This window comes from Camelina sativa, chromosome 10 (assembly GCF_030686135.1).
Source record: "Camelina sativa cultivar CO46 ecotype springtype chromosome 10, ASM3068613v1".
In the NCBI taxonomy this organism is placed as follows: domain Eukaryota; kingdom Viridiplantae; phylum Streptophyta; class Magnoliopsida; order Brassicales; family Brassicaceae; genus Camelina; species Camelina sativa.
In genome coordinates, this window is record NC_141889.1 from 2667324 (window position 1) to 2689815 (window position 22492).

At 36.5% G+C, this 22492-nt stretch overlaps 3 protein-coding genes, 1 long non-coding RNA gene and 1 pseudogene across 6 annotated transcripts; 1 reads left to right on the top strand and 4 right to left on the bottom strand.

The window, feature by feature from the left end:
* Positions 1-570: 570 nt before the first annotated feature.
* LOC104719986 (3-ketoacyl-CoA synthase 16 pseudogene) lies at positions 571-2408 on the bottom strand (annotated as a pseudogene). The gene has a single exon (XR_015569214.1). The product of XR_015569214.1 is annotated as a 3-ketoacyl-CoA synthase 16 pseudogene (transcript).
* A 3080-nt stretch (positions 2409-5488) lies between these two features.
* LOC104716719 (aldehyde dehydrogenase family 3 member I1, chloroplastic) lies at positions 5489-8759 on the bottom strand. 2 transcript variants are annotated; one of them, XR_015568471.1, is made up of 11 exons: positions 8453-8759; positions 8068-8157; positions 7599-7845; positions 7436-7504; positions 7250-7346; positions 6949-7155; positions 6709-6824; positions 6520-6624; positions 6260-6437; positions 5927-6167; positions 5489-5835 (listed from the first exon to the last, which is right to left on the bottom strand). XR_015568471.1 is itself a non-coding variant. In XM_010434141.3 (11 exons), exons 1-11 carry the CDS (start codon positions 8503-8505, stop codon positions 5590-5592), a joined length of 1644 nt encoding a protein of 547 aa, XP_010432443.1. In that variant the 5' UTR covers positions 8506-8759; the 3' UTR covers positions 5489-5589. The 2 variants fall into 2 exon arrangements, 1 of the variants encoding a protein (XP_010432443.1); XM_010434141.3 differs by having other exon boundaries at positions 6260-6432.
* A 306-nt stretch (positions 8760-9065) lies between these two features.
* Positions 9066-10353, bottom strand: LOC104716720 (uncharacterized). The gene is made up of 2 exons (XR_015569173.1): positions 9908-10353; positions 9066-9721 (listed from the first exon to the last, which is right to left on the bottom strand). It is a non-coding gene; the product is annotated as an uncharacterized LOC104716720 (long non-coding RNA).
* Positions 10354-10919: 566 nt separating this feature from the next.
* Positions 10920-13196, top strand: LOC104716721 (cinnamyl alcohol dehydrogenase 5). Its single transcript, XM_010434143.2, has 5 exons — positions 10920-11207; positions 11302-11415; positions 11516-11743; positions 12102-12541; positions 12631-13196. Exons 1-5 carry the CDS (start codon positions 11119-11121, stop codon positions 12831-12833), a joined length of 1074 nt encoding a protein of 357 aa, XP_010432445.1. The 5' UTR covers positions 10920-11118; the 3' UTR covers positions 12834-13196.
* A 7481-nt stretch (positions 13197-20677) lies between these two features.
* Positions 20678-21679, bottom strand: LOC147935754 (uncharacterized). The gene is made up of 3 exons (XM_087470265.1): positions 21387-21679; positions 21011-21299; positions 20678-20833 (listed from the first exon to the last, which is right to left on the bottom strand). The coding sequence occupies exons 1-3, from the start codon at positions 21677-21679 to the stop codon at positions 20678-20680; spliced, it is 738 nt and encodes a 245-aa protein (XP_087326391.1).
* Between the last annotated feature and the right edge of the window lie 813 nt (positions 21680-22492).

Here is a 22492-nt window from a genome sequence, read left to right on the forward strand (position 1 = left end):
TGATATTGACATATTTGTTGGACTTAACAATTTTTGTTGAATAGTTTGGGTATTAATGTCTCTGCTCCAACTGTTCTGTTTTGTGATAATTAATACAATGGTCATCTAGTATCTAGCCAAGTAACAATCCTTTTTCTTTTTTTGAAAGAACCAAACATATATATAAGACAATTGATCGTCACAGGGTTAACGAGTATTTGAATGATGGTCTTCTGATCAAGTTGCTTCGTGTAAGGACAAATCTTCAAACACAGCTGATGTTCTCCGAGAACAGTTACGTCATCTCACACTCACACAGCAATATCGATTTGCTAAAATATCCTCTCCCCATTTTCGAAGGGATATCTTTTAACATGCGTATGACATTATTGCAATTATTGAACCTTTGACTTTGTTAGAATGTCTACAACTACAAGTACTACTACACCACTTTCTCGTTTTTACAAATGAGATAAAGAAGTTACATTTTTTTCTTACACATAAAAAGGCAAGTTACTGTATATATATATATATATATTCTACCTCTGTCTATATATATACCATACACAATGAAATTTGATAACACTTATCTGTAAGAAAGTACACGATATCATTTATTTATGAAGTGTGAAACAAGCCCATTACCAGGCAACGAATCTTACACTTATATAGTCAACTAGGCATCGCACAACGTTAACAGAGATCGACGATACATAGAAAAAGGATAGATTACTTGTCAATATTTGGACCGACGACCAAGGTACTGGATAGATTATAAACTAGTCCATACGTCTCTCAGTCTTAATTGGTATCATTACTTTTAACGATCAAATGGGATCGCTCGATCGTTCTTTCAAATCAATATCAATCTCAACTGGATATCTGTGCAGACATTCTTCCCAAGGATTATTAGCGGAAGGCTTGACGTTACGAAGAGCCACCCAAACAGAGCTATTACACTTGAAACCTGACCCCAATGCGATCTGCCAAATCCTATCTCCTTTCTTTATCCTTCCTTTGGCTTCTGTGTAAGCCAACTCGTACCAAATGGAACTCGAAGATGTATTACCAAATCTGTGTAATGTCATTCTTGATGCCTCAACGTCTAATGGAGCTAGATGAAGGTTCTTCTCCATCTCATCTATAAGCGCTCTGCCACCCGCATGGATACAGAAATGCTCGAACGCGAGCTTGAAATTAGGAATGTAATGCTTGGTCTTGGGGTTGAAAAACTTCTTTTTAACGAACCTCACAAAGAAGTGAAACTTCTCGCTTATAGGAAGAACAAGTGGACCCAAAGTTGCGATATTGATCTTTAGGGTTCTTGCAGCTACCATAGGTAGATCCTTTGACAAGGTAACCCCGACTGTGCCATCTTCATCCTCTTCTTGAGTTGCACATTCATAAGATCGGTCATCTGCTCCGGTATGGACCCGCACGGTGTGAACAAGCTCGTATTTGGCGCGTTTCCGATCTTTAGACCTATTAGAAAGCAAAATTGCGGCCCCACCAATCCGGAACAAACAATTTGTAACCAACATTGATTTGTTGTTACCCATGTACAAGTTTTGGGTGATGTTCTCCGTGCTCACCACAAGAGCATAAGAGTTTTTATGAACTTGCAACAAACTCTTAGCGACATCGATAGCGATGACTCCAGCACTACACCCCATCCCACCAAGATTGAAGCTCTTTATACTATCCCTAAGTTTAAACTTATTCACTAAGATAGTTGATAACGAAGGAGTTGGATTGAAAGTGCTTGAATTCACCACCAGTATACCTATATCACTCGGGCTTATTCCGGTGTTGCGAAATAGATCATCGACCGCTCTAATTATAACTTCTTCCGTCTCTTTACGCGACATAGCCAGATTCTGCTGTAGTGGCAAACATTGAAGACCTTCAGGTAAGTATGTCTCTTGGCCTAGACCGGAACGTTCTAGAATCTTCTCGCAGAAGTCCATCAAGTAATCGGACTCGTGCTTCCACGTGCCTGATTCTCGAACAAGCCTTACGTGGTGCATGATCTTCTGGATGCTGGCTTTGAGATGCGACGGTGGAAGGTAGCAGCTGAAGTCAACTAGGTAAACGGGTTTGGGTCGGGACATGATGTAAAGAGTCGACCCGAGTACGAGAGAAAGGGAGAATATGGTTAGAGATGCGAGGTTGTTTTGTACGTAGAGGTAAAAGGTTTGGAGATCTTGTGTGGAAAGATGAGACGCCTTCATGGCTATAGCAACCATTAACGGTAAGAAGCAGAGCTTGAAGAGACGGGTCATGAGGTAGTTGAAATAGATTTTTACCTTCTTCAGCGGGGAATCTATTTTAGTGATATGTTTTCTCTTTAACTTCTTGTTGTGGTGTTTGTTCGTTCTGACTCGTCGTTTTACATTTATAGAGGTTTGATTAATTGAGAGAGAGATGAAGAAGTGAGAGAGACTGCTCATGCAATGAATGCATATCGTAAATAAATAAGCAAGCGCACATGAACTATATAGTATATTTCTTGTGATATTTTCTTCTTCTTTTGGTAAATTACCTAAACCAAGATTGCAAGAGTTTTTAGCTTCAAACGTTTTTAGTTAAAAAATTGGATTTAATTTCAGGTTCGATTTGTTTATTAATTCTTGCATGAATTTTGGTAATTATGGGTTTATCCAGCTATTCTATCTAAGTTTTGGTATAGTTATTTATTAGTAGGTGAACAAAATCATTTCCGCCAAAAAAAAAAAAGGTGAATAAAATCTTTTTTTTTTTACCCGTAATTCCTAGGGTTTAATCGAACATGTTGCTAATCATAATAGGAATAATTTACTTGTTTCACGAGGTTTAGAAAGAAAGAAAATATCAAGATCAGGTGCAAACCGTGCAATTATTTCCGTATAGAAAATTTAGGGCATGCTAATATGCTATATATGCGTTAATTGTTGGGAATAATAAAAGCCATGAGTTGTATATAGTAAACGACTCATAAAATGAAAGTTGGAAAATGGATCCGAATGAAGGAATATTCAAATGCCAACCTACTGCTTTTACCCAATATTGCTGTACCCAAACAAATATACCGGCCGGCCTAGGGGGAGGATGTGTGCCGATTACGGCACCTGACTGGATCGGATGAGGTCTTGGTAAGGTGCTAACCTCATACATGATACATCCTTGTCCGAGCCATATGTTCATGAGTTTATTTTAAACTTTTAAATACACTCGATCGCCACATTTAAGAAAGAAACAAAAATTGATACCAAGCAAAATAAATATGGATGGACACTTTGCGGTTTGTCAGTTCACTCCCAACAAATAATAGATGCATGCGTGAGTCGTGACCATGCTTTTGGCCAAGTACCCGACCCGACTAGCAGATTGATATCCGGCAAATTAACGACATCATATCAATTATGGTGGTACTAAACCAACAGAAAGTTCTCAAACATTGATCATTATTAACTTATTTTACCTCTTAAAATAAAATAAAATGTATAATTAAATAAATTATGGTGATACAAAGTTTTACTATGTTAGTTGAGTGGTTAAGATTTAAATCATTTTTACATTTCTCAATGAAAAGAACAAAATATAACTCAACACTCTAGGTAGTAGTAAATGCGAGCGAGCAAATAAACAACCACCCTATCTGCTTCAGAATTCAGGAAAATTAAGACACTATATTGTCAGGTAACATGGGTTTTACCTTAAAACCAAAAGAAAAACATGGGTTTTACCTTTTTACGTTTTTACCTTTTATTAGACAATATTCCACATCGAAAGAAATAATACTTGTGAGGCAATATAAATAATACATGAATCCCTCCACTCATAACCAATTGGTTTTGAGTTAGATATCCATGACTAATACCTTTTGAGTATTAGATAGTACAACAATCTCATAACCTACAACAAAAAGTCTATCTACCTATCTATCGATCTTGGTAGTATAATATTTCTTCTATAAGTAAAGAAACAAAACAACTCAAGCAAAAGTTATCATCGAGGAAACAAATAATGATAGCCTAAATACAGTAAAACCTCTATAAATTAATACTCTATAAATTAATAAATACTATAAATTAATAAATTTTACTAGTCTCAAGTCGGGCCAGTGTAAAAAATAACAAAATTCGATAAGATAATAAGATAATATTTTTTCTGAAATCCCCATGTAAAATATGGTCCCAATAATATCATAATTAATAATCATGTAAATTTACATATATATATATATAATGTATATAAAGAAAAAAATATAATGTATGTTTCTCTTAGAGCTTATATCTACAAAACAACTGTTATGTTGTATTTTCAAACTGAAATGATATAAAATATTTTATAACATGTCATAAATATAACTGTATTTTTTTTTAAGTTTTCAATTTTTAGATATCCATCATTTAAATTTTGATAGTTTGATTGACTATTAAAATAAAACATTCTATATTATTATACATAAATTTAATTTTCTGTATGTCATATGTATAAGTGAATTTGTCTATTGTATTTGTAATTTATTGTTAATAATGTTTTCTAAGTATTACAAATTCAATTCCAATACCATAAAATTTATAATATCCAAAATTATTGTTAAAATTCTCTCAATTCATAATTTTTAAAAGTTAAACTATTAAAAATATATCTATAAACTAATAATTATTAATTTACACTATAAATTAATAGAATGTCTTGTCCCTACATTATTAATTTATAGAAGTATAGTATAATTTCCTTTCGTGTGATATTAAGACATTAAATGATATTTCATCTATCCAAGATAAACTGAATATGGGAATGGAGGAGTAGATATAAGTCATTATGGGATGGGGCGCAACACAACGCAAATTATATTCCATATGTTTGGTTACAATTTAAAGTGGAAGAATGGTGCGCAGATCTCAATGTATATATCTACTAGTAAAATGTAGAAGAGATAATATATGGTTGTGGGGAACCGTATTTACAATGGGTTCGTTTCGTTACCAAACAAATTAAATTGAAAATTTATGTTTGATAATTGACTAGGGACTGTGATGTGTTAGATAAATTTATTCTTGACATCATTGATCTTTATCCTAAAGGTCCTATGTCAACCAATTTTCCTTTTCTATTTATGAACACTAGATCTCAAATCTCCATCATATCGCGGGATTTCAATATATAGTTTCCCGGTTACAACAGTTGTTCTAATTAGTAGTACCACTATACATTTTCGGTTATGTAAAATATCTCTCTTACAAACAAACAAACAAAAATAGTCCCTACCCTAGAGGCTAGAACATGTTAGATTTGGCTAGCCTATGTGGAGAATTAAGCTGGTGTACAGCTGGTGACTTGTGTAGTCATTTGGAGGAATCGAGGGATTGACCGAACTGATCTTTCTGTTCTAATTATACCCACCATAATGGAAGGAGCTGTGGGAATGCCACGACAGTTTGCTAGTTGCTCACTTATAGAGTTTAAATATACATTAACCGAAGATGAACTCAGATGCTCATATGTAAGGTAAATATAAGCATTTTTAAGTATAACTTTTATTCATAACCTAATTTTCACATTGATCCTTTATATCTCTATGGAAGTATTCAACTTGCAAGTTACAGTGATTATAACATGTGATCATGATGAGTCTTGAGAGAACCCAAAGAAAGCCAAAATGGCAGCAAATATGTTTGAAGAGAGCAAAGCCTTAAGCACCATCTTCTTTTTTGGTGTGTAAGGAGGATATCTAAGATCCGCGTCCCCGGAGAAGCTTCTATAAAGAACTCCTTTCTTATGGCTAAACGTCTCATACGAGAATTTCCCATGGTAAGCCCCGATCCCGCTCTCCCCGACCCCTCCAAATGGTAGATCTTTTACAGTTACCTGCAGATTAAAACAAACATACCATCTTTAATGAGAGTTTAGCATAATGGTAAACAGAACATTACTTTTAAAAGACAAAAGACGTAGTTACGTGTAAGACGGTGTCATTGATGCTAATTCCTCCTGCAGACACACCCTGCACGAATTGTTCCTGCAACTCTTTGTTGTTTGAGAAGAGATACGCTGCTAAAGGCTTTGGCTTTGAACGTATAACTTGAAAGCCATCTTCAATCTTTTCAACGGTAACTACAGGAAGCAATGGTCCAAATATCTCTTCTTGCATTATGGAAGATGCTTCAGGCACATCCACTACTATCGTTGGAGATATTTTTCTGTAAAAGAAATTACAGAAAACGTGATTAGTTAGTTTTGATCCCCCCCCCCCTGAACAAAATTTTAATCGAATGGAAACATTTTCTCTCACAGCTTCTCTTCGATCGTTTGGCCTCCATGAACAATTTTGTTGGCGACTCCATTCTCTTTTAACATTCTTTCCAAGCGTTTGAAGTGGAAAGAGTTCACAATCCGTGACAGGTCCTTTGATTCTAATGGTTTTTCCCCAAAAAATGTCTTCAATTCAGTCTTCAGAGCATCTATCTGTACTGCAATGATTTGCATCAGCAAACTTGAAAGAAACAAATAGTGCATTATGATTCATTGGCTTTTATATAAAGTAGCCTTTACCAATCTCGATGCAAAATCCTTTGTTGTGATCACGTAATCGACGCCAATGCAAGCCTGTCCATTGTTACAAGCCCATTTCCCTGCGATAATCCTCCTAGCAGCCACCTTGAATAACAACACCAAGATTAGAGTATGCTACTTGCATTTATTTAGTTATTTTATGCTTTAGAAGCTAAGATAGATCTTAACTTGTAGATTAACATCTGAATCAACAAGAGCTGGACATTTTCCACCAAGTTCAAGAACCACTGGAGTAAGATGTTTCGCAGCTGCAGCCATTATAATGCGAGCAACTCTTGCTCCACCTAAAAAAAGACTTTTAACTATTTAAAATCATGCTTTCTTGAGAGACTAATCAAAATTTCAAAGATTCTTAAAAGAAACAGAGAGAGAGAGAGAGAGAGAGAGAGAGAGAGAGAGAGATCAAACCAGTGAAGAATATCTTGTCCCATTTTTGATCCAGTAGTGCCGTTGTTTCAGGAACTCCTCCTTCGATAACTCTGATTGTTGTTTTGTCCAAGTATTCACTGAACAACTTTGCTAAAAGAGTAGATGTTGCTGGAGCAATTTCAGAAGGTTTTAGCACAACCGCATTACCAGCTGAAATAGCTCCAATGACTGGCTCAACAGACAATACTGGGAAAAAAAAGAAAAAACACCAAGAAGACATATAAAACTTTAAATTTTCTACTAATGAGCAAAATTTTCAAAAACAACAAACTGAGCTTACAGAAAGGGAAATTCCAGGCTGAGATAACCAAAACAACTCCAAGTGGTTCTGAGACAATTTGTGCAGACGAGGGAAATGTTGTCACAGAAGTTTCGACCTGAAAAGTCCATAGATGAGGCAAGTGGTTTAGAATGGAAACATATTCGATGAAGCAACAAAGCTTATAAGTTATAACAGTCTAGTTACCGTATCTGGAGCCATCCAGTTCTTCAACTCTTTGATTGCAAGCGTACAAGATGACTTTGTATTCGAAATCTGAGAATACAAAGATGACACCAAAGTGATTCAACAGTGGAACAACTGAAACGTAGACAAGGAAAGGGACACTGGAAGTAAAAATGTAGAAAACCTCAGCTAGAAAAGCTTCAAGCTCAGGCTTGGAAAGATCTTGATACAAAGCTTCGGTGATGCATTTCTCCTTCTCGTCAAGCATCCTGGAAATGTTTTGAAGCTGAGAAATTCTCCACTCGTAGCTCTTTGTTCTGCCAGTGTTGAAGTTGTTTCTGAGCTCATCTACAAGCAAAGCTGCTTCTTTTCCATTAAAACCTGATTTGTTGTGCTCCTTGACCACAGCAGATAGTGTTGCATACCAAGTACTGACTCCACAGACCAAAACCTCAATGAGAAAGCATGAATATAATTCTCCCAACTATATTATTGCATAATGTTCAATACTGTTAATGGTAGTAACATAGTACTGTACTTAAAAAAAAACTTAAAATCGACTTTACAAAATAGAAATGTAATCATCATGTGATAAACCACTTTTTGTGAATTTAGATATGTAAACAATGGATATAAAAAACAGAGGTGCTCACAATTTTAAGCGATAAGGTAAGCAAGTTTTGCTGCAATATCCTCTACCACCACCACTAGATATCACAAAGGGTGAAGTTGCTACGTTTAATCTGCAACAAGAGAGGCCATTTAGTTATTCAATCTGGTTTAAGAACATGGTTCCAATCAGATCTGATTCTCTTTGTCATCTTTATCATACTGATTGACCCAATCATTCATGGAACCATTTGATTGTATCAAACAGTAACTCCTCAGACTGTTGTATACAATTTCAACTAAAAAAGGTCACTCTTTTATACATAAAATGAGAAACCCAAAACGTAATTCAGATATAAAGAGAGAGGCTTTGATTGGAAGAAACAGAATCGAACAACTCAATCTGATAAGCAAGTTTTCAAATTATACCTGGTACGACTGGCAAAACAAAGGGTATGATTCATCTCTAGAAGCTTCGTCATATTTAGTTTGGGATCAATTAAAAAGAAAAAGAAAAAACTCAAATTGGAGACAATTGTGTGTTAGTTACTCATAGTATAAGAGAGAGAGGAGACGTTGAAGGGTGTGTGTGTGTGTGTGTGGTCGTAAGAGAGACGTGTAGAAGAGACAAATTATGTTTAATACAGAGCCACAAGGCCGCTCATGTGTATATTTCAAAGAAACTCCGACATATAACATGAAACGGCTCATGCTGCTGTCTGTGACTGCGTGTGACGCTCTTTGGGTTTTCGAATGTTATATTTAATTGGACGGTTGATTTTGTTATTGGGCTTTATGAAGCCTTTTTCACACAATCTTTGTGCTTTCTTCCCTTTATTTCCCTCAACTGTTACTCTTTCTTTCTCCATATTAGAAGAAAATTGTACTAAAATTTAAAGGATTGAAAAGGTGCTGCACCAAACATTGTATCAGCAAAAAAGGTTGAATTTCTAACATATTTTACAAGCGGTATATTTTTTTAATTAGAATCCATATGTAAAGAATTTATATAGTTGAAAGAAAAAGAAAAAACGAACTTTGCTTTTTACCAACAAAACTCATCATTCTCGTTCTGTTAAAAGCAAACCTTCAACAACAAATCACTCTTTTTCTATTATTATTGTTCATGACTAGAGTAAGTATCTTTGCGACGCCTACGTCGTTCTTAATCCTCGGTGCATTTTGTATTTGTAACGATGGAGAAAAGAAAAAGAAGAAGAAGAAGAAGAATGACAAGAAGCAAAAGAAAAGAAGATTCTCTTTCTCTCGCCCAAGAAACAAAGATAAAGGGTCGACGGAAACATTAAAACTCCGCATGCATGCAGTCGATTGAGTCATTCAGTATGAGTCGGCGCGGGAAAATAACAGGTAAGCCCATCCTCGGTGTAGGCAGTGCAGCCATCTGGCCTGACATAGACTCTGACTGGGGGATCTGGATAATCAATGGTAAGATCACCATGACCGACAGGGGGACGGGGAATGACTTCATAAACCCCAGGACTGATGTACTTAAATATTTCCGAATCTCTGACAATTGGACAATCTTTGGGGATTTTGTCAGCTATATACTCCAATAAAACATATGATCAAGCACTCTCTCCCTTCTCTCTTGTTCATCCACACAACTAGCAAATGGCTCACTTGCGTAAAGGTCGTTGAATTCTTCTACGCTACGCCTATACTCGTCGTCGTAAAGTCCTGCATGTGTCCAGAGATCGAGATCGAAACCAAATATATTACAAGGAAAAAAAAAAAAGACAACATAAATAAATAGCAACAATACTAATTATAACAAACGATCGAGAGAGTACTACCTAAACCTATCATCATATTCGGAGATTCGAGAGACCAAATTAAGAAGGGATTAGTAAACAATTAACGGACCTTCCACATGACCACGAGGACAATTCCAGTAGTCGTCCCACTCCATAAGATTCAGATCGTCAGATCTATTGTAGACATAACCCGGTTTCTTCCGACAGGTTGCTGCTTCTTTCAGTTTACGAGTCACACCGTTTGTTATTCTTGACATCACGCAAAATCGAAAAACTGCCAACGCCATTTTTTTGTTTTTCCCTTTCAACTCAGATCAGATCTGCCTTTTTTTCTCTGCAATACCCCACCACCTTCAGATCAGATGAAGAAATGAATCCCAGCTGGCAGCTAGGGTTTCTAGGCAGAACGACGCATTGGTGGGCTCTTACGAAATCACCATAGATAAACAAATTTTATCATCAAATTATTTTTAACTGGAATACAATTCGAGACAAAACTAATCCTAGATGGGCTCTTAACTAAATTACAATAGGGCCCCCTTCGGTGTCCCTCCTAGTCGAAGGGTCTTTCTTTCCTATTAAATCGACCCCAAAAAAAAAAAAAAAACTCCTTTTGTTTTCCTAATCCTTTTTTATCTGGGCCGTCAATGGGAGTGGGAGCGTTCACATATGATCTGGGCCGTCAATACTATAGTAGCATTGATTGATTGATCAACATGTGGCCGAACCAAACTATGATTTTTTTAAACCGAGCAAAAAGCAACACACGCTTAGACGGTTAGACCCCACAAAGGGTGTTTGTTCACCAACCTCCGTGGACCCTCTTTTAGATGACGTGTCCACATCAATAGTGGATTATTGCCTTCCTTTTAAAGTAATAAATAAAAACAAATTTTACTTTTTGGATTTTACTATTTTCAAATTGGCAATATTCAATTGTGTTATTATAATTCCTTATAATCTTATTATAAAATCAAGAATGGGAAGATATATCATTTTATGGTTTCTTAATATTTTCACAACTAGCCATATATATATTATCTATGATTAAAAACAAAAAAAGAAAATCTTTTCTAGAAGGATACTAAAGCTTTTGACTAAAACTGTCAACAAATATACACAAATGTACACTCAATACTATAATATAAGCCACCAAAAATGTACGCTTTTGCATAAACACCAATTATTTCATCACACATACGCATGCGTTACGTTTCCCACTTTCTCTCTCTCTATATATATATATATTATCAATATCATCACATCACAACAGCAAAAGAGTGAAAGCAGAGAGATCAAGAAAGAAAGAAGCAAAAGAGAATGGGAATAATGGAGACTGAGAGGAAAACAACTGGCTGGGCTGCCAGAGACCCATCTGGGATTCTCTCCCCTTACACTTACACTCTCAGGTTCATTTTATTTACTTTTGATCGATCTTTGATTTTTCTTGTTTCTTTTGTTTTCAGTTTGGTTAACTTTTGGTTTTTTTTTTTATTATTACAGAGAGACTGGAGCAGAGGATGTACGCATAAGAATCATTTGCTGTGGAATCTGTCACACCGATCTTCATCAAACCAAAAATGATCTCGGCATGTCTAACTACCCCATGGTTCCTGGGTAACAACTTCTTCTTTCTTCTTTCTTCTTCTGATGATGATGCAGATGGGAATCTAGTATTGAATCTGAACTGGCATGAGTTGATGTTTTTTTCCATCAGGCACGAGGTTGTAGGAGAAGTAGTTGAGGTGGGATCAGGTGTGAGCAAGTTCACCGCAGGGGATATAGTCGGAGTTGGTTGTCTCGTTGGATGTTGTGGATGTTGTAGCCCCTGTGAGAGAGATCTGGAACAGTATTGTCCCAAGAAGATTTGGAGCTATAATGATGTTTACATAGATGGTCAACCTACACAAGGCGGCTTCGCTAAAGCCACCGTCGTTCACCAAAAGTAATTTCTCTTTTTTTTTTTCCTTTACTTTATCATCTTCATAAATTAATTAATTTAGGTTTTGATTTGATTCGGGTGATCTTGAATTTAGTGATAGTAATGTTGTGCTATCTGATCAGTCTTTTAGTTGAAATTCAATAATAATCTTGGTGTTGTTCAACTAACGATTTTGGCATTTTGTACTAACTACACATAAAGATTCTCAAGATTTTGTTTTTTCTTTATATTAAAATCAAAGATCTCCATATGAATGTGAATTTATTTAATAATTCCAAACGGATCTTTAGGTTTTGGTTTCGGTTTCTTTGGGGACAGGTTAGGGTATCTATGGCTAAAGGGTCAATTTCTTTGTGTTCAGGTTTGTGGTGAAGATTCCAGAAGGAATGGCGGTTGAGCAGGCTGCGCCGCTTCTATGCGCTGGTGTGACGGTGTACAGTCCACTAAGCCACTTCGGTTTGAAACGACCAGGCCTAAGAGGAGGCATACTAGGGTTAGGTGGGGTTGGTCACATGGGTGTGAAAATAGCCAAAGCAATGGGTCACCATGTGACGGTCATTAGCTCATCAAACAAGAAGAGAGAAGAGGCTCTGCAAGATCTTGGAGCCGATAATTACGTGATTGGATCCGACCAAGCAAAGATGAGCGAACTGGCTGATTCGTTGGATTACGTAATTGACACGGTTCCCGTTCATCACGCACTTGAGCCTTATCTGTCTCTGCTTAAGCTTGATGGGAAGCTCATTCTCATGGGAGTCATCAACAATCCTTTGCAGTTTCTCACTCCTCTGCTTATGCTTGGTGAGCCACTTTTATAAAACACTAATCTTAATGATTGTGATCTTTGAGGATTATCAATTAATTTGGGATAATAATGATGATTTAATTAGGGAGGAAAGTGATAACCGGGAGTTTCATAGGGAGCATGAAAGAGACAGAGGAGATGCTTGAGTTCTGTAAGGAAAAGGGTTTGAGTTCAATGATCGAAGTTGTGAAGATGGATTATGTTAACACTGCGTTTGAAAGACTCGAGAAGAACGATGTGCGTTACAGGTTCGTCGTTGATGTCGAAGGAAGCAAACTCGACGCTTGAATCTATGAAATTTCGAGGCTTTTTACATACTCGATTTAATTAGACAATTAATCTTCTGTTTGTTTGTGAGCCTTTTCAATGTTGTGTCACTATTTTTTATGAGAAAGTGGTCAAAGATATAATAATATTGGGCAAAAAATATGTGTTGTGTGAGCATTTTTAATATTCATGAATGGTTTGATGTGTTTAAATACACTGCCTGAAGCCCTTGTGTCGGCTTTGAGTTGAACTATGATAAAAAAAAAATTAAGAAACAGAAATTTATTCGAAGTAAACAGTGTGACTGAAAGCGAAATCCAATTACAAAGTACGACTTGGACAATTTTTGGTGTTGATGAAACTTGAGGCGAGTGTTTGTCTTGATAACAAGATGTCAATATGCATCTTTTCTTTGGTGTGGTGTCATTTTTATCAAAGTAAGTGGTAGGTTAAGGAAGACTAATTTATATGTCGCCAGTGAATATGTATGTATTATATAATAGACATTAGACACAAGAACATCGCGTGTTGATTATAAATATATATATATAATCGGTGGTGCAAATTACAAGTATGCAAATTAGTCAAATGCGTAGTTGGTAGATATGGAGACGTACTCTCGGTGCTACGTCCGAACTTCTTTGGGACCAGACAAGATAGCACGGCGTTAATATTTATCATTAAAGTCGATATTCCGTTACCCTTTTGGGCTTTATATATGATTCCCACTTCTTTACGACTAGTGGTTGGATGAATGTTTGATAATTCTAAAATTTCAGATTAGAAAAATGAGAATTGAAATATAGAATAAAAGAAAACCATGGTCATATTTAAGAATTAGAACTTTGATAAAAATATGTATTTTTTAAAAAATCACTACATCTACTAGAATGAGGAGTCAGTAACATAGATATAGAGTACATGTTGGGGGCTGTTGCAAACCAATATTTGTTCTCAGGTTCAGAGTTATGTTATACAGATCATATTTTAAGTACAATCTGACCACTCTCTATATCATTCTTGAACGTATATGTGCAGAATTCTTGGAATTCGCTAATGTGGTCATCTATATAACTTTCGGCTGACGCACACATTCATATAATCATTACGTTGTTCCAATACACGACTGTTTGGACTTTGGAGCTTGTAAAGAAGTTAAGAATTGTTCAAAACCTTGAATTCAATAAAATATCTTAACTTAAGAGAGGAAGTGAGAATGCGATGTGAGAATTGAAGCCAGTGAAAAGATAGTGGAAACAGAAGGAAATATCAAATAAGGTTTACTGGTAATTTCAGTTTTTGTTAGAAGCCAGCGATCGAAAAGATAGTGGAAACAGAAGTAAAAAAAGGTAATTTAGTGGTAATTTCAATTTTTGTTGCATATATATATATCACATGCCGCAAACAAAAGTACATATGTATTAACATTCATATGGGACACATGCATGACCTTTAAGGTGTGTTAGAGAGATTTAATGTCTTAATATGTTATGCATGTGTCAGATATCACAGAGTAGCAACTAATTAGTAATTACCGGTCACATCCATGTCCTAGCAGAATATTTGGAAACTTATAATTTAAGCTATATCTGTATATGACATTTGGAATTTGCTTCTCTATAGTTTATCTTTGAGTCTTTGAACTACCGGTTTATAAGTTATGCTTTGCAATATCAAGCTCAAAGTTTTTCCTGGTTGGGGGACAGAAGAATGTAATGTTTGGTCAGCCTTTTCATATTTCCGATCCGTGTCTGGCTGTTATTCGTCAAACGATGGGTCGTGATGGTCAGAAGACTCAAACTCGTCTGTTTCTCATTTTTTGTCGACAAGTTTCAATAATGCTTTTTTTACCAACAGAAAAAAGAAAAGAAAAAGTTTCAATAATGCTTTCAATTAAAATCCAGTAAGTTCGGAAATATATCAATGACGATCATATACAAAACATAAACTATAATGTGTTTTACTATTAAATACGATTACAAATGTTTATCCAACAACTGTTATAAAGTATTATACTATTATGGGTTATTATGGCTAATGAAGGTTTTTAAAAAACAGAAGTTTTGGCTTTTCTCATTTGTCAAATAAAGCGGAGCCACTTCCTAGCCGTTTTTGGACTTTGGACAACCATGCTAATAGAAAATAAGAAGCATATCAGAAGGTTCAAAGCGAAAGTAAAATCCTTTAACACCATATACGTTTCTTTTATGTGTCTATCTATTGATTATATTCTATAGTTATAGACTTACACTCAGTATTCAAAGACAGTTTTCTTTTTCTTTTTTTGTAAAGTTTAATCTATTGTCTAAGATAAAAGATAACATTATCTTTAAAGGGGTCAGATCGGCCATGGGCCTCTAACATTATTGGCTATCAGCCTCCGACAATTAAAACAAGGCATTGAATAGATGGGATTTATCTCTTCAGAATTGTTTAGCTTATAGTTATAACTTCTTCTTCTTCTTTTTTTTTTTCTTTTTTTTTTTTTTGTCAAAAACTTATAGTTTTAAGTTTCAACTCAAAAAATGAAAATTAAAAATAGTTTGAATTGTTCAGCTTTATTTCGAATTTGTTTTGGCCTCTTTTGATTCTTTTACCCATCCAAAGTATTGCCATTCGACACCCAAATATATGATATATGAAACATTTTGCACTGGGGTATTTAAAATTATAAAGAGAAGACGACATGAACCCGTGATCGTCATGTCTATAAAGACCATCCAGATGAATATACTTTTTATAGATTGTATTTTTTACTTATGTCCAAAAATCTTATCTTGTGTGTGTTTAAAAGTGGACTAGGTTTAATCCCCATCATATCCATAGGCCCCTTTCATAATGCACATGTGAGATTTCTAATGATCACCGTTTTTAACTTTCTCCAACGATTACACGAATTACGTATTTTTTAAACAAATAACACAACTAAACCGGTCATGAATATTTTTATGTACGTTAAAATTATTATAACTTATCTTAATGTTTAGCAGTTTAGGTTTTTATATTTTCTTATTCATCTATATTTGTGCATATTCATTATCTTAATCAACAAACTATATACCATGTGTTTTTATCTGTCGAGAGATCGATGGATCTACCCTACCTATAATTAATTTAATTCACAATTTGCCTTGATATATACATACCAAACTGTTGGGTTTGTTTGTGTAAACACTGTTTTGGCCACTTCTCTATTGGACAAGACTGTCGTTTATTTCGCTTCAATTATTCTTATTCTTATATGACTCACTCAAAACCAAATAATATTGGACCACTCGAGCCTTGTTTTATGCTTTATATTCGTCGACGGGCTACACTGAAAGCTATGCGGCCATTGCCTTCCTCACTCGTCGCTTTCATATTTTTTTCTCCTATAGTTTTTTTTTTTTTTATACTTTTAGCAGTAACTTTTATTTTTTCGTCAAACTTTTAGCTGTAACTTCTATTATATTTGTTTACATGGCTAAATAATTTTCTTTGTTATACACTTTTAGACTCGGGAATAATTTATTGACCAAATAATGTTTTTAACTTTTTCAGTTTTCCGGAAGACTGAGAGTGTGCCAATTTTTAGATGTGTGAACATTTTACACAAAAATCAAACTTGTAAGGTCATTTTTCCAAATTTATTATGGTTTTTTAATAATTTATATATAAAAAGATGAGGATAACTGACAAGTCAGTTTGGTGGTGTCCCTTGTTTTGTCTTTTGATTAATGTATGGTTCATTTCATACGAATCCCTCTGTTTTGGCAATCCTATAACGGGATCTTCATCTTTTTTAACTTCTAAAAACGTACTGTATATTAAAAATGGCCAACGTACTAAATTAACAATAATGTTATGAAACTAGAGAGTTAGAAGGATGAAATCTCTTAGTCTTATTAATGAATGTCGAGGTTTACAAGTATATATATAGTAGAATACAAAGGCTAAAGCCCATAAACCGACTAGGACATAGAATAGGCCATGGGTCGTAAAGTAATGGCCGATGGGCCATACAAGGGTGGACCGTACATGGGCCGTAAGGCCATGTCCTAATGGACTGTGAGCGGGCCGGTCTATAGAGTTCACTAAGTGTTTTACAACACTCCTCCTTGGACGAGATGACCGTGCCTATGTTGGATGGGATCGCTGCAATGTGCTTGGGGGATGCTGCCTCATTAAAACCTTACCGGGAAAACCCAATGGGACAAAACCTTGGTGAAGGAAAAAGAGTACAGCACACATTGCTCCCCCTGATCCAAACATCACTCCAAGTCCTTAAGCCTCCGCATTCCAATCTTGTGCGTGAGCTTCTTGAACGTTGATGTCGGCAATGCTTTAGTGAAGAGATCGGCTGAGTTGTCGCATGATTGTACCTGCACCACTTGAACTTCTCCGGCCTTTTGTAGTTCATGTGTGAAGAAGAACTTTGGCAGTATGTGCTTCATCTGATCTCCCTTGATGTATCCTTCTTTGAGCTGTGCGATGCAAGCCGTATTGTCCTCGTAGATGACGGTTGCTTCCTTGCTGTCTTCTAAGCCGCTATCCGTCCGAATATGCTGAGTCATGGACCGCAACCAAACACACTCACGGCTGGCTTCATGGATGGCTAGGATCTCCGCGTGATTTGACGATGTGGCCACAAGAGTCTGCTTCATTGAACGCCAAGAGATCGCCGTACCACCGTGCGTAAACACATAACCTGTTTGTGACTTACCGTTGTGTGGATCGGATAGATAACCTGCATCAGCAAAACCAACTAAACCTTCTTTGTTATGGTTAGTATAAAATAAACCAAAATCAACCGTCCCTCGCAGGTACCGCAAGACGTGTTTAATACCATTCCAGTGCCGTATAGTCGGACAAGAACTATATCTTGCTAGGAGGTTCACAGCAAAGCATATGTCCGGCCTAGTGTGGCTAGCCAGAAACATTAACGCTCCTATAGCACTGAGGTAAGGCACTTCAGGTCCAAGAACATCTTCATTGGCCTTCTTAGGAGCAAATGGATCTTTATCCAAGTCTAAGCTTCTAACAACCATTGGGCTAGTCAATGGGTGAGCTTGCTCCATATTAAATCTCTTGAGTACTTTTTCTGTGTATGCCTTTTGATGCACAAGGATCCCATTATTTCTGTACTCAAGCTGCAATCCCAAACAGAATTTTGTCTTGCCTAGGTATTTCATCTCAAATTCTTTCTTGAGGTATTCTACAGTTTGGGCGATTTCCCCAGAGGTACCGAGGATGTTTAAATCATCCACGTAGACTGCTATTATCACAAATCCTTTGTTTGCAAACTTCTTTATGAATATACATGGACTGATTGGGTCATTCTTATAGCCTTTCTTAGCTAAATAATCACTTAGTCGGTTATACCACATTCGACCACTTTGTTTCAGTCCATAAAGCGATTTGTCTAGCCTTATGCAGTATTGGTCTCGAGAACCACTTTTACCTTTATGTTCTATACCCTCTGGTAATCTCATATAAATCTCATTATCCAGTGGACCATATAAATAGGCGGTTACAACATCCATTATCCGTAAATCCAAATTTTCTCTTATGGCCAGACTTATTAGATATCTAAAAATCGTTGCATCCATCACAGGGGAGTATGTCTCCTCATAATCTATGCCGGGTCTTTGAGAGAATCCTTGTGCTACAAGCCGTGCTTTGTATCTCACTATCTCATTTTTCTCATTTCTTTTTCTTACAAAGACTCACTTGTGTCCAACTGGTTTAATGGTAGGTGTCGTCCTTAAGATCGGACCAAACACACTTCTCTTCTTCGAAGAGTTTAACTCCACATCAATGACTTCTTTCCACTTGAGCCAATCTTTACTTTGAGTGCACTCTAATATAGATGTGGGTTCTAGATCCTCATTTATCTCAAGTGCTACCTTGTATATAAATATTTCATCAATGTCGACATTTTTCCGGTTCCATTTTATTCCAGACATTATGTAATTGATTGATACCTCATTGTTATCAATTCCTTCAGGTTCTTGAGGTTCAGCGTCCTGAACTTCACCTGGTACATTAATTATTTCCGCGGCCATATCTGGTTTTTCTGTAATTCCCTGAACCTCGGTCTGTTTTGCACCTTTAGACTTTCGAGGATTTTTATCTTTGGAACCTAACAGTCTACCTCGTTTCAAACGTGGTTTAGACTCTGTAGCAACTTGTTTATTGTGTTCCTTCTGAACATCAATACGTACTGGTGCATTGCAAACTGGTATGTACGATTTTGTTACTCTCTTTGGGTCAGCAAAGGAATCTGGCAATTGATTAGCTAGCTGTTGTAAATGTATAATCTTTTGAACCTCTGCATCACATGCTAGAGTTCGAGGATCTTGCCAATTTAAGGATGTTTGATTCCATGTTAATTCCTTGACCAGCTTGTCGGTCTCACCACCTAACATAGGAAATTCGGACTCAACGAATTAACAGTCCGCGTATCTGGCCTTAAATAGATCTTTTGTCAATGGCTCAAGATACTTTATAATGGTGGGAGACTCATATCCCACATATATTCCCATCCTCCTTTGAGGTCCCATCTTAGTTCTCTGTGGTGGAGCAACGGGTGTATAAACAGCACAACCAAATGTTTTGAGATGGGATAAGTCTGGCTCTTGACCCGATAATAGTTGGGATGGTGAATATATGTGTTCACTAGATGGCCTGATGCATATGAGTTTTGCTGCATGTAAGACCGCGTGTCCCCAAGCCGACACAGGAAGCTTCGATCTCATTAACAATGGTCGAGCTATTAATTGTATACGTTTAATGAAGGTTTCAGCTAATCCGTTTTGTGTATGGACATGTGCCACAGGATGTTCCACACTCACCCCCATGGACATACAGTAATCATTAAAAGCTTGGGATGTAAATTCACCAGCATTATTTAGACGTATAGTCTTAAGTGGAAAGTCTGGAAAGTGTGCTCTTAATCTTATGATTTGAGCCAACATCCTAGCAAATGCTAGGTTCCTTGTGGATAACAAGCAAACGTGAGACCATCTGGTTGATGCATCGATCATAACCATGAAATATCTAAACGACCCACATGGTGGGTGTATTGGTCCACATATATCACCTTGTATCCTTTCCAGAAAATGTAAAGTCTCTTTTGTGACTTTTACTGGTGACGGTCTTGTGATTAGTTTCCCTTGTGCACATGCTACACAAGTGAGATTTTTAGGGAAAACTTTTTTCTCTTTAAGGTTGTGCCCATTCGAACTCTTAATCACTTTACGCATCATGTTCGAACCCGGATGGCCTAACCGGTCATGCCATAGAGTGAATTGTTCAGTGAACATTTTGTGCTTTGCTAAGTTAGCTTCTATCATGTTTATCTTAGCATGGTATAAACCAGTGGCTAGTGCAGGTATAGTCTCTAGGACCTTCTTTTGGCCATTTACATTTTCTGTAATGTATAGGAATTCTTTAGTTCCTTCACCCTTGGTTTCAACATGATAACCATTTAATCTTATATCTTTAAAGCTCAATAAGTTTCTCTTAAAGCTGGGTGAGTATAGGGCATCACTTAGTTCAATGTGTGTGTTGTTAGGCAACAAAATGTGAACATGGCCGTAGCCTTCTATCAAGTTAGCTATACCCGCAATTGTACTAACATTTGCACTTTTCATTTTAAGATTTATGAAATATCTTTTGTCTCTTAGTATAGTGTGGCTGGATCCACTGTCCACCACTAGTTCACTCATGTCCTTGGCCATTTCTATAAATAGGACATAATTTTGTATTTTAATAAGACAATTATAAAAGAAAAACCATTGCATTTAAATTAAAATAGTCAACCAATACAATAAAAGGAAAATAAAGCATAAAAGCATTGAAATTAAACCAAAATAAAACGAAAATCAATCATCCATATGAAGGCAATCGGAAGTCTCTAGCAAGTCGTCATTCTCATGATCGAAGTCTCCTTCATCATCGATGTACGCATAGTTGGCTTCCGGATTTTTCTTTAGAACTTCTTGGTATGCATCAATGAGGTGTTTGGGAGTTCTACAAGTCTTGGACCAGTGGTTTGACATACCACATCTGTGGCAGACCGATTTGGCCTTGGTGTGTGGTTTAAAGGACATACGGCCCCTACCACCATGTCCGCGGCCTCCTCGGCCGGCCTGTCCGCCACGGTCACCACGTCCTCTGCCACCACGGCCTTGGCCGTAGTGTCTTTCTCTGTGGACGTAGTTGGTCTCATGGGGCTCTTTTGGCTCCTTAGACTCTACTGCAGTTTTCTTTCCCAAACCAACATTATTTGCTTCCGGTAATGGGGCTGTACCAGGAGGTCTCATAGCACTGTTCATCAGCAACAACTCATCATTCTGCTCAACCAGCAGTAAACATTCAATGAGTGCCTCATAATCGGCAAAACCTTGATGCCGATACTGTTGCTGAAGAACTCTATTATTGGGGCTGAAAGTATACAAGGTCTTTTCTATCAGCTCCCTTTCAGTCACCTCTTTTCCACATAACCTAAGGAGTGAGACAATCCTAAAAAGCTCAGAGTTATACTCCTCCACGGATTTGTAATCCTGGATCCTTAGGTTTTTCCAATCGAACTCGGCCTTTGGAAAGAGCACCGTCTTTTGGTGCCCGTAACGGCGTTTAAGCTGTGTCCAAAGGGCGAGAGGATTGTCTATGAAGAGGTACTGGCTTTTGAGACTCTCCGCAATATGATGGTGCATATGCTGGAGACACTTGTTCTTTTTCTTGTCAGTGCTCTCAACTTCCTCATCAATGGAACCAGCAAGGCCGTTTGACCTTAGGTGGATTTCGGTGTCTTTCACCCATTCCAAGTAGTTCTTTCCAGAAGCTTGCAAGATGGGATAGTCTAGGCTTTTGAGGTTTGCCATCTGCATATAAGATAGACAACAGATAGTTAGCATGCGATATTTGAGATCGAATCATGCAACAAATATTTATTCAGGTCATGCGGTATTTGAGACCGAAACATGCCTTAGGCCATGCGATATTTGAGACCGAAACATGCCTTGCCCATTATAGATTTCGTTTGGTTTAAATTCATGCATGCAAAGACAACAAAATCAAATATGTATGCATGCAACAATTTCCTTATTTCTAGATAGGATTTCCTTTTTCTTAAATTTCCTTTTAGTTTAAGATTTAGTAAATATTGTTTCAAGGGTTTTAGATAATTACTATAATTGATTAGGAACTTATCCTAACCAAAGTTTTAATTTCCGATTTCATGTTTTAATGTTTATAGGAACTTAACATAAGTTTTAGTTCAATCGGAATTTTCAACCCTAGAACAAAAGACTAAATTTTCGGGTTTAAGAAATCCTAAGGATGAATTCATGCAGCCGATTTTCTAACATCCTATACAATGATCCAATTTTAATTATGATGCATGAATGATCCAAGTTTTAAATCCTAGAACAGTTTAACAATATTCGATTTTAACAAATTCAAGTTCTAGGCTCTTATGCAACAAACAATTCAATCAACCAAATTCAATTTTAAGTTTGACAAAGTTTGGTGCAATTTACAAACAACCTAACAGCCCTATGCAATCCGATTTTAAGATTTACATGGATAGAACTTTAAGGTTTGTTTGTTTATGTACTTGGATGTATTAGGGTTTAATAGTTTGTTAATGTTCATATTCGATAATAGGGTTCTAAGAGGGTTCAGCCATATCTTTA

What these genes read in the sequence shown, in the direction of transcription:
- LOC104716719 (XM_010434141.3), bottom strand. Translation starts at nt 8,505, where the DNA reads ATGACGAAGCTTCTAGAGATGAATCATACCCTTTGTTTTGCCAGTCGT. An exon ending in TTGAAGCTTTTCTAGCTGAG is followed by an intron (nt 7,505 to 7,598) that starts GTTTTCTACATT and finishes TTGTATTCTCAG; the next exon opens with ATTTCGAATACAAAGTCATC. An exon ending in ATTCAGATGTTAATCTACAA is followed by an intron (nt 6,625 to 6,708) that starts GTTAAGATCTAT and finishes TTGTTATTCAAG; the next exon opens with GTGGCTGCTAGGAGGATTAT.
- LOC104716721 (XM_010434143.2), top strand. Translation starts at nt 11,119, where the DNA reads ATGGGAATAATGGAGACTGAGAGGAAAACAACTGGCTGGGCTGCCAGA. An exon ending in CCTTACACTTACACTCTCAG is followed by an intron (nt 11,208 to 11,301) that starts GTTCATTTTATT and finishes TTATTATTACAG; the next exon opens with AGAGACTGGAGCAGAGGATG. An exon ending in AACTACCCCATGGTTCCTGG is followed by an intron (nt 11,416 to 11,515) that starts GTAACAACTTCT and finishes TTTTTCCATCAG; the next exon opens with GCACGAGGTTGTAGGAGAAG.
- LOC147935754 (XM_087470265.1), bottom strand. Translation starts at nt 21,679, where the DNA reads ATGGCAAACCTCAAAAGCCTAGACTATCCCATCTTGCAAGCTTCTGGA. An exon ending in GTGCTCTTTCCAAAGGCCGA is followed by an intron (nt 21,300 to 21,386) that starts GTTCGATTGGAA and finishes CTCACTCCTTAG; the next exon opens with GTTATGTGGAAAAGAGGTGA. An exon ending in AGCCCCATGAGACCAACTAC is followed by an intron (nt 20,834 to 21,010) that starts GTCCACAGAGAA and finishes CACTGGTCCAAG; the next exon opens with ACTTGTAGAACTCCCAAACA.